Source organism: Canis lupus, chromosome 16, assembly GCF_048164855.1.
Source record: "Canis lupus baileyi chromosome 16, mCanLup2.hap1, whole genome shotgun sequence".
In the NCBI taxonomy this organism is placed as follows: domain Eukaryota; kingdom Metazoa; phylum Chordata; class Mammalia; order Carnivora; family Canidae; genus Canis; species Canis lupus.
Window position 1 is genome coordinate 50,690,309 of NC_132853.1, and position 11,976 is coordinate 50,702,284.

The window sequence follows — 11,976 nt, forward strand, 5'->3', positions numbered from 1 at the left end:
AAGGGTGTCCACTCTCACCACTTTTGTTCAACATAGTACTAGAAATCCTAGCCAGATCACTTAGGCAAGAAAAAGAAATATACGGCATTCAAGTTGGAAAGAAAGAAGTTAAACTGTTTCCAGATGGCATGATCTTTTACACAATATAGAAAACCCTAAAGAGTCTACCAAAAAACTGTAGAACTAATAAATAAATTCAGTAAAGTTGCAGGATACAAAATCAATATACAAAAATCAGTTGCAGAAATTTCTACAAACTAACAACCAACCAACCATCAGAAAGAGAAATTAAGAAAACAATCCTATTTACAATAGCATCAAAAAATAAAATACAGGGGTGCCTGGGTGGCTCAGTCAGTTAAGCATCTTCCTTTGGCTCAGGTCATGATCTCAGGGTCCTGAGATCAAGCCCCACATCAGGCTTCCTGCTCAGCAGGAAGTCTGCTTCTCTCTCCCTTTCTTCCTCTGCCTCTGCCCACTACTTGTGCTCATATTCTCTCTCTTTTTCAAATAAATAAATAAAAGCTAAAAAAATAAAACAATTAGGAGTAGATTTAACCAAGGAGTTTTCAGTTTTAACTCTGAAAACCATAAAACATTAATTTTTTAAAAAAACTGAAGATAAATGGCCAGACATTCTTTATTTGTGGATTAGAAGAATTAATATTGTTTAAATACCGTACTATCCAAAGTGATCTATGGATACAATGCAATTCCTATCCAAATTCCAGTGGCATTTTTCACAGAAATAGAACAAATATTCCTAAACTTTGTATAGAACCACAGAAGACCTCAAAGAGCCAAAGCAATCTTAAGAAAAAAAGAGTAACACTTCTAGAACATAAGCAATAAGCTCTTTGACATTGGTGTTGACAGTAACTTTTCAGATTTGATACCAAAAGCAAAGTCAACAAAAGCAAAAATGAACAAGTGGGACTACATCAAACTGAAAAGTTTCTGCACAGCAAAGGAAACCATCAGCAAAATGAAAACATAAACTACGGAATGGGAGAAAATATTTGCAAAACCATATATCTGACAAATTGATAGTCAAAGTATACAAGGAACTCATGCAACTTAATAGGAAATAAACAAATAATCCAACTGGGGCGCTGGCTCCATGGTTGAGAGTCTGCTTTTTGGCTCAGGGTGTGATCCAAGAGTCCTGGGATCGAGTCCCACATCAGGCTCCTTGCAGGGTGCTTATTTCTCCTTCTGCCTATGTCTCTGCCTCTGTCTCTGTGTCTCTCATGAATAAATAAAATCTTTATTTAAAAAAAATCCAATTTAAAAAGGACTTGAATAGACACTTTTCCAAAAAAGATATACAAATGGCCAACAGATACATGAAAAAGGTGCTCAACATCCCTCATCATCAAGGAAATGCAAATCAAAACCACAATGAGATATCACCTCACAGCTGTTAGAATGGCTATTTTCAAGAAGAAACGAGTATTGGCAAGAATGTGGAGAAAAGGAAGTTCTTGTGCACTGCTGGTGGGAACATAAATTGGTGTAGCAACTACGGAAAACTTTGGAGTTTCCTCAAAAAATTAAAATGTAACTACCATATGATCCAGCAATTCCACTTCTGGGTATATATATTCAAAGGCAATGAAAACAGGATCTCAAAGAAATATCTTCACTTCTGTGTTCACTGCAGCATTATAATAGCCAAGATATGGAAACAATCTAAATGTCTATCAACAGATAAATGGTTAAGGATGTGATCTCAATCTGTCTCTCTCTCTCTCTCTCTCTCTCTCACACACACACACACACACACACACACACACACACAGGAATACTATTTAGTCACAAGAAAGAATGAAATCCTGCCATTTGTGACAACATGGATGTACCGTGAGAGCACTATGTGAAATAAAATAAGTCAAATAGACAAAGGCAAATACTGGATGATCTCACTTATATGTGGAATCTAAAGAAAGCCAAATTCATAGAAACAGAGAATAGAATGGTGATTTCCAGGGGCTGCAGGCAGGGGAAATAAGCATAGGGAGAGGCTAATAAAAGGGTACAGACCTTCAGTTAAAAGATAAATAATAAGGTCTGTGAGTCTAATATGGAACATGATGACTATAGTTGATAATACTGTATTGTAAAATTGAAATTTACTAAGAGAGTAGAACTTCAGTGTTCTCACCAAAAGTAAATAAGATAAATATGTGAAATGAGTAAAAGATGGTAATCATTTCACTATGTAAACATATATTTGTCATCACATTGTACACTTAAATTTATTATTTTGTCAAAAAAAGACAAGCTTACTGACATATGGATAATTGCCCTCCTATAACTAGAAGTCTATGATGGTTTATAGGCTTCTATTTGGTTGTGAGAGAAGTGAGAAAAAAATGGAAAGAATGGCTATCTAGAAATCAAAACTACACTCTGAAGAAATGGCCACAAAAAAGCATGATCCTCTATATTTAGTACATTATGAGAACTTATGAGCTACATTTTTGGTTTTCTCAAACTTGCGGAAGTATAATTCAACTAAGTTCAAAGTTTGACTTATATTTTTTTGGATTCTAGTCTCAAACCCCTATTTTCATGTGAAATTCTCTTCTGTGTTGTTTTAGAAAACTTGATGTCTTTCTTGTTGTTCATATGTCTTGATGTCAAGTTGGTTACAAAAGAATTACAGCCATGATCTGATAAATTCATATTGTTTTTCTGCCTGTGAAGCAACCAAGAGGCAGAGTCAACTATGTTCTCTTTGCACATATAAATTAAATTTTGACATTCTAGGTCAAATCATTCATTGTTGATCAGCATTTTCTCTAAAATGATGCTACCAAACAGAATTTTATCGAAGGATTTAATTATTAGTGCATTGGTACAGATTAGGTACATATTCTAAACACCACCAACTATCTTCAGTGCATTATGCAGCTATAAAATGCCCAATATTCATGAACGTATCTAACAGCTGTTGAATCTGGTTCTTAAGGCATCTTAAGCTTATTTCATTACACTAAAAACTGTTCTGTGAAAGACACTCTCAAGAGGATGAGAGGATGAGCCACAGAGAGTAAATATTTACAAAAGTCATATCTGATAAGGGGCTGAATTTTTTTGTATATTCAAAAAATATACAATTCTTAATAATAAGAAAAAACACAGCCCAACTTAAAAATGGGCAAAAGAGGGACACTTGGGTGGGCTCAGTGGGCGTGATCCCAGGTCCCGGGATTGAGTCCCACATCAGGCTCCCTGCGAGGAGTCTGATTCTCCCTCTACCTATGTCTCTCTCTGCATCTCTCAGGAATAAATAAAATCTTTTTTAAAAAACGGCAAAAGATCAAGGTGTCTGGGTGGTTCAATCAGTTAAGTGCCCGACTCTTGGTTTCAGCTCAGGTCATGAACTTGGGGTTGTGAGGTTGAGCCCCACAAAGGGCTCTGTGCCCAGCATGGAGCCAGCTTGGGATTCTCTCTCTGTGTCTCCCTCTGCCCCTCCCCCACGTGTGCATGTTCTCTCTCAAAAAAAAAAAAATAGGCAAAAGATCTTTTTTTTTTTTATTGGAGTTCAATTTGCCAACATATAACATAACACCCAGTGCTCATCCCGCCAAGTGCCCCCCTCATTGGGCAAAATATCTTAATAGACACCTTACCAAAGAAGATGTACAGACAGCAAAGAAGCACATGAAAAGATTGCTCAGGTCATTAGGAAATTGCAAATTAAAACATCAAGATACCGCTACACATCTATTAGAATAGCCCAAATCCAAAATACTGACAAAACCAAATGCTGGCAAGGATGTGGATCAAGAGGAACTCTCATCCATTGCTGGTGGAAGTGCAAAATGGCATGGCCACTTAGACAGTTTGGTAGTCTCTCACAAAACTAAACATACTCTTACCATATGTTGCAACAATTGCACTTATTGGTATTTACCTAAAGGAGTTGAAAACCTATATGCACACAAAAACCTGCACATTGATGTTAACAGCAGCTTTATTAATAGTTGCCAAAACTTGGAAAAAAATGTCCTTCAGTAGATGAATGGATAAATGAAGTGTGGTATATCCAGAAAATGGAACACTACTTGGCACTAAAAAGAAATGGGCTATTGAGGGATGCCTGGGTGGCTTAGGGGTTGAGCATCTGCCTTCAACTCAGGTCATGATCCGGGGGTCCTGGGGTTGAGCCCCACACTGGGGTCCCCAGGGGAGCCTGCTTCTCCCTCTGCCTATATCTCTGCATCTCTCTCTCTCTCTCTCTCTCTCTGTCTCTCATGAATAAATAAAATATTTTTTAAAAGACATGAGGTATTGAGACATTAAAAGACGTGGAGTTGTCTTAAATGCATATTACTAAGTGAAAGAAGCTCTTTTGCAAAAGCTGTCATATGATTCCAACTATATGACATTCTGAAAAGGCAAAACCATGGAGACTAAGAAAATCAGTGGTTGACTGTGGTGATTGGGCAGGGGAGAGGGGTGAGATGAATAAGCAGAGCACAGAAGATATGCAGGGCAGTGCAACTATTCTATATAATAAGGGCAACATGTCACTATGCATTTGTCCAAATTCATAGTATGTACAACACTGAGTCAATCCCAATGTAAACTATGGACTTTGGGTTACAGTGATATGCCAGTGTAGGTTCATTGATAGTAACAAATGTACCACTGTGGTGCAGGGTGTTGATAGTGAAGGAGGCTACACAGGTATAGGGGCAGGGAATGTAATTTTGCTGTGACTCTAAAACTGCTCTAAAATATAAAGTTTCTCTTTGAAAGAAAAAAAGCAGCAGCTATATTACTTCTAAATAGACACACACACACACAACAAAAAGGAACTAAAGCCTAGGAGCAATGAACATGTTTAGAAAAAGAGGAATGAAGTTAGAAATATATTCTTTCGAAATTAGGCTGTTTGCTTAAAGCAACTGGAATGCATCTAGTTGATCAAAGGTATATTAATTTTTAATCCCTGAACAAATTACACAATTACACAATTTATAAAGCAGATCACTAAGGGAGTTTAGAGAACCTCTATTTCTGCATACAATGGAAATTAAGGGAACGAATTTAAGGACTTTTAGGATCTGCATACATTTGTCTTACAACAGAGGCACATCTTTAACAACTTGCTTCAAAAAAGCGATCTGATTTGCTGCCTTAATGAGATATTTATTAGGAATGATGAAAAATTTCTTAGAGACATTGAGAAAAATGACTCAAAATAGAAACTAGGAAGATAAGAGGAAGATCTAAAAATATAGAGAGGCACAAAAACCTGTTTATCAAATACCAGATGAAGAGAAGCAGTTAAATAGTGGACAGACACTTTAGGATACAGAACAGGAAACAATCTCTGAAACTCCATGGTTAGAGATGTATGAAGTATAAATTATATAGCTAAAGTAAGACAAACTGGTATGCTATATTAATATCATTAATTTATTTTAATTTTTAAGAATTCACCTTCAACATCAGTTTATGAGGGCACAATCAACAAAGTATTAAGTATAAGAATATGGAACATGTTAATATATATATCACACATCAAAGCACTTAGCAAAAAGCCTTGAAATTGGTGTGGGTTTTTTTGGATTATACTATAGATACATCTTACCTGGTGGCACCAAATCCATTAAAAGCATAAATTTGAAGGGTTAGAACTCTCAGTTGACAATATTGAGTTTTACCTGAGCCCCGTGCTTCCAGAAAACAATAAAGATTAAAGGAATCCCCCTCACCCTTTTGTATTCTGGAACAGGGCTTGCTGCAAAGAACCACCCCCCATATACTTTAGATAAAACTCACAGATGCCCTCCTTGTTTACTTATAACAAGATCAAAATTCCCTTTCTTTGTTTCATGAATGATTAGCCAAACTGTTTTAACCTCACTGATCAATCAGAACAAAATGCTTATTCACCAAGCTTTGGTTAAGCTTCTCTCCTTCTTCCAGGACCCTAAAACACTCTCTGATCTATTTATCTGCTCATGCCATTGTTGACTTCTGTATATAATAGATAGATAGATGATAGATAGATAGATAGATAAGATAGATGATAGATAGATAGATAGATAGATAGATAGATAGATAGATAGATAGATAGCCCTTCTGCCTAGCCCTTGAGATGCTTGCAGATCTTCTGGTCACAGCCTTCTCCCTATTACAATAGCCCCTGTCCTGCTATTTCAATAAATAGTCCATTTTCTCCCTCGCAATAATCTTTTTTAATAAAGTCTCTCCTTACTAAGTCCAGGTTTGTTTTTGTTTGACACAATACTAGCCAATGGATAAGAACATTCCCTGAATCTTACATATTACTTTCTAGCTAGATTTCCACATCATCAACTATGAAATCTACAATCTCTCATGTAGGTTTAAATCCTTTATTCTCCTGAAAAATTATCCCAGTTCGTATCCCCCCCAAAATAAATTTCATCATATACCACAGATCTCTTGATACTACACAGGTTGCTGGGATGAGATATTTCAGTATATACCCATAAAAAGACCTCAAAAGTCACCTTAGTTGTTAAGCAAGATCTTGTAACTATATTGCTCTATGAATCTGCTTACTGATTATGGATATGAGCTAATGTAAACTAATTCTTAGTGTAAACTAATTTTTTTAAAAAAGAAGAGGAAGGAGTCTTTAGAAACTGCTTTGAGGAAATATCTGGCAGAATAAAAGTACCTTAGCTTCCATTTTTCAGTTTAGAGGTAAATTTTGCCCTTTGGGACTCAAAAGCCTTGATGAACAAGTATGAATGAGCAATAGCACAAAAGGATTTCCTGTCCAAAAAAAAGAAAAAAGAAAAAAATCATATGACTGTTTAAGAGACTTACTTATATTTACCTACCTAAGGTTATCCTTGTAACACAGCATAAACCAAATAGGTATTCCCCAACCCAGATATGTGTGTGAAAGCTGGGGGGAAAAAAGCAGTTAGTAGATTGTAATTCACAGGAGATCATCTAGTCCCTTAACTTTACCTTTTAGTATAAGAAGTAGAGAAATCCAAACTCAAATGACATAAAAAGCAGAAAAATCCAGTTATATTTATTTATTCAAATAAACCCAGAGAAGCAGAACTACTAACATGGCAGCAATCATTGATGTTATTAAATGCTTACCGTGTACCAGACGTTATAATAAACACTTTGACATAAATTATTTCATTTATTCCTCACAAACATCTTTTAAAGAATTATCATTACCTTTATTTTACAGATGAGGAAAATAAAGATTTAGATCAAGTTCCACAAGATTACATAGCCAACAAATAGTGGACTCAGAATTTGAACTTCAGCAGCCTAACTCAAGCGCTCATGGTCTTCAGCACCCTTTAATACTGCCTGTCAAAAAAAAAAAAAAAACTACTGCAAAAAAAGCCTGTTTTAAACCAGACTTCCACATCACATACCAACCAATTTTAGAAATTCCCCACATTTTCACAATGTTTTTGTACTCATATCTGAGTCACATTGGATGTGCTATTTATTACATTGCTAGTTATATCATATTGTTAGTTATAATTATCAGTGTCATTTTCATACTGTCAAGTTTAACTGCAAATATGAATATTCTATTAGAGATAGTACTTTAAAATCATTTATTTCTGAAATGTTATACTAATTACTGTTGAATGGGGTATGTTATACTAATTACTGTTGAATGGGGTATGTCCAACATTCTTGGAATTCAAAACACATCAAAAATAAAATGAATCCATCTCAGAAGAGAGATGTAGACCTAGATAAGTAGGTAAAACATGTAGTATGTTTTCTGTGATAAATACTAAAAAAAATGTAAAGTAGGGGAGAAGAATATGAAGTATGGTGTTGGGGAAAAGATGCAGGGAATAGACAGGGGAGCCAAGGAAGATTCTACTGAAAGGGAGACTTTTGAGTACAGACCTGAAGGAATTAAAGTGGAAAGCCAATGAATATCTTAGGAGAAAGCATGTCAGCCAGAGAAAACCAAGTACAAAGGCTCAGAAGTAAGAAGGAGCTTCATTGTTCAAGCAAGAGTGGGAAGGCCCAAAAAGCTAAAGCAGAGAAGGCAAAGGGAAAGGAGACAAGGGGAGCAGAGGAGTCAAGGGAGGCAAGCGGATATAGAGGGCCCCTAGCTTGTGTGCTGAGATGGGAACCCACTGGAGTGTTTTGAGCTTAGAGATAACATGATGTAAAGTCCTTTCTGAAACAATCACTATAGTTGTAAAAGGAGGAAAATCAGGTGAGTCTAGATTCCTAAAACCCAAGTGAGAAAAAGTACTTCAAAAGAAGAATGAGGGCAGCCCGGGTGGCTCAGCGGTTTAGCGCCGCCTTCAGCCCAAGGCCTGATCCTGGAGTCCCGGGATCGAGTCCCGCATCGGGCTCCCTGCATGGAGCCAGCTTCTCCTTCTGCCTGTGTCTCCGCCCCTCTCTCTCTCTCTCTCTCTCTGTGTGTGTGTGTCTCTCATGAATAAATGAATAAAATCTTTATTAAAAAAAAAAAAAAGAAGAATGGGTAATCGACTGGGACAAGTGCTGCCATTAGGTCAAGTAAGATGAGTACTAAATGACTGATTAGGTTTTCCAACATGGAGGACACCAATAATCCTAAGAGAAGCCATTCGGGTAGCATGCTAATTTCTTAATTACATAAAGAGTAGATGTGGTTGTGGAAGCTTGTGGAAATCCTCTGATTAGTTTTCTAATACATATATATTTTTTAATTTTTTTTTAATTTAAATAGGCTCTACACCCAACATGGGTCTTGTACTCAAGACCCTGCGATCAAGAGTCACATGTTATATCAACTGAGCCAGCAAGGCATCCCTAAGTGCTTTAGTTTTCTTAGTAGAAAAGGAAGCAACATAATCAACTAAGAATAAGGATATGAGAAGACATACTAGAGGTTTGAGGACAGAGATACTGTTACAAAACAGTCCTCTAGGAAAATGGAAAAACTAATAGCCCATGGGTACCTGATATAGTTGCTGAGCAGCATCAGGGCCCCTTGAGGAAGTGATCATGAATTTACATGAATTTAAAGTAAAACCAGTAAGTATAGTTGTGTTTTTTTTTTCTCTTGCTATGTTCAATTCAGAAATTCTGGCACTGAAGCAGAGATCTAGATTTAATCTAGGATTACAATTTAGCCAAGAAAGTAAAACGAACGGAAAATGTGAAAGGGAACCGGGGAATACAAAGGAGTGGATTTTTTTTTAAGATTTTATTTATTTGGGAGAAAGAGAGCACAAGCAGGGGGGGAGGCAGAGGGAGAAGCAGACTCCCCACTGAGCAAAGGGCCTGACTCAGGGCTCGATCCCAGGACCCTGGGATCATGACTTTAGCCAAAAGCCAATGCTTCACCGACTGAGCCACCCAGGCACCCCCAAAGGAGTGGTTTTAATTATTGACCATGAAACAAACTGAGTAGGTGGATGGGAAATAAGTACAAGAGAGGGTGAATGACATTCAAAATAAAAACCCAAAAAAGATAGACTGAAGATCCTGGTGGGATCCAAGGATTATTAGAGCCCAGAGTGAGCCTGAAGATAGGACTGTGATGGAGGGAGAGTGGAACATACAGTACTCTCCCCTCCCTTATCCTTGGGGGATCCACCCTGAGACCCCCCCAGTGGAAGCCTGAAACTACAGAGTGGCAAATCCAGTATATATTGTTTTACCTCTACACACATCCCTATGATAAAGTTTAGTTTATAAATTAGGCACAGTAAGAGATTGACAATAAGTAATAATAAAATAGATTACAATATATTGTAAAAAAGTTATGTGAATGTGGTCTCTCTAAAATATCTTATTGTACTGTACTTATCCTTCTTGTGATAATGTGAGATGATTAAAGGCATATGTGATGAGATGAAGTGAGGTGAATGAGGTAAGCATTGTAACATAGCGTTATGCTACTACTGATCTTCTGATATAGGTCAGGAAGATCATCTCCTGAACCATAGTTGACCACAGGTAAGTGAAACCATGGAAATTGAAATAAGGGGGTGCTAACGAGAATAAGAGGTAAAGGACTACTGTATTAAGATAACAGAGTTGGAATTATTGGTAATACAAGATTGAGAATAAGAAATAGGGAACAAGTGACTGAGGACAGATTAAATGATTGTAGGAGGACAGGAACTGAGAGAACAGAGCACAGGAAGGATCATCTGTATGAATGCTAAAGTCACAAGCATTACAACAGAGGTAGAGTTAGAGCAGCAGAAAGCCAGGGGCTGAAATTTGACTGAAGTAATAGGGAATGATAGTGGGTAGGATAATCCGATAATGTGAGATGCAAAACTGAGCATTTTGCAAATGGGATGAAAAAAAGTCTGGAAGCACATATGAGAATCAAGAAGTCATCTCCTCCCTGCTCTTGTCCCAGTGGTACTAGGAGAGTGAGAGAGAAGACATCCACCACCATCTATACTTGTGTTCTGCCCCCCACACTCCCAAATACACACTGTCCTTTCTCATTTTCCCTTACATCTTGGTCGTCACTCTCTGATTTATCAAAAACTATAAAAAAGAAGTAAAGAAATTCAAAACCCTCTGACACATGACAAGTATTTTTTAAAGTATCAAACTGATTCAGTCTTTATATAGATAAAGCTATCATTATTACTGGAGGGTTTTCCAATCCTTGGCAGAGTATAAAATTTTCAGTATTTTATAATTTAAGTATATATTTTATAACTTAATAGACATATTATAAGATATATATAGGGGAGGAAGACATACAGATGGCCAAAAGACACATGAAAAGATGCTCAACATCACTAATCATAAGGGAAATGCAAATCAAAATCACAATGAGATAGCTGACATCTGTCAGAATGGCTAAATTCAAAACACAAGAAACAAGTGTTGGCAAGGATATGGACAAAAAGGAATCCTTGTGCACTGTTGGTGTGGACACATATGGTGCAGCTACTGTGGGAAACAGTATGCAGATTCCTTAAAAAGTTAAAAGTAGAAGTACCCTATGATCCAGTATTGCACTACTGGATATTTAGCCAAAGAACACAAAAACACTAATTGAAAAAGATACATGCACCCCTATGTAGCATCATTTACAATAGCAAATTATGGAAGTGGCCCAAGTGTCCATCAATAGATAAATGGATAAAAAGGTATATGTATATACAATTGAATATTGCTCAGGCATTAAAAAAAAAAGAATGAAATCTTGCCATTTGCAACATGGACAGATCTAGAGTATAATGCTAAGTAAATAAGTCACTCAGAGAAAGACAAATACCACATGATGTCACACATCTGTGGAATTAAAGAAAGAAAGCAAAGAACCACAGCAAAAAAAAAAGAGACATAACAAAAAAGAGACTCTTAACTATAGAGAACAAAATAATGGTTACCAGGGGGAGGATGGCTGGGGCAAATGGTGACATAAGATGGGGATTATAGTAATGAGCACTGAGTAATGTATAGAACTGTTGAATCACTATATTGTATACCTGTAACTAACACTATATGTTAACTATATTGGAACTTAAATATATAAATTTTAAAATAAATAAAGTTGGGGAGATTCCTTGTCTATTGTTACAAGAAATCATAGGAGCCGTAACAGAACTAGAATGATTTTAGAAATCTTTCTGTTCTAATCCCCTAATTATATATAAGGAAACTTACACAGAGAAAGATTGTGATTTGCCCACACAGCATACACGAAATAGCAAAATTCTGGTCCCTGACTCCCAATTCCAGGGATAGCTTTCACTAAATTCATGGCTTCTTAGTAAACCAAGAGGCACCACTAGGCAGAAAAACGGAGAATCTAGCTTTATTTTGTTTTTAGTGCGCTGTGGTTTATCTTGTGCTTTCACCCCTGCAGTTTCTCACTTGGGGAGTTACCACCACCTCCACATACCCAACTGCTTCCTTCCCAGGGGGGAAGGGTGACATCCCTCCACCACAGTATTTTCCGCTCTTCCCAGTCTTCCATCCGGCTTCCCTCACAAC

At 36.9% G+C, this 11,976-nt stretch overlaps 2 protein-coding genes across 2 annotated transcripts in view; both read right to left on the reverse strand.

Moving 5' to 3' along the window:
• Nucleotides 1-2,985, reverse strand: part of EFCAB13 (EF-hand calcium binding domain 13) — a 70,978-nt gene extending 67,993 nt beyond the window's left edge. The window contains 1 exon segment of the mRNA XM_072782145.1: nt 2,519-2,985. Coding sequence (XP_072638246.1) covers nt 2,519-2,748 — 230 coding nt within the window. The 5' untranslated portion in view covers nt 2,749-2,985.
• Nucleotides 2,986-6,684: 3,699 nt separating this feature from the next.
• Nucleotides 6,685-11,976, reverse strand: part of ITGB3 (integrin subunit beta 3) — a 64,922-nt gene continuing 59,630 nt past the window's right edge. The window contains exon 15 of the mRNA XM_072781333.1: nt 6,685-7,347. Within this exon, the coding sequence (XP_072637434.1) occupies nt 7,328-7,347 (20 nt within the window). The 3' untranslated portion in view covers nt 6,685-7,327. The remainder of the gene's footprint in view (nt 7,348-11,976) is intronic.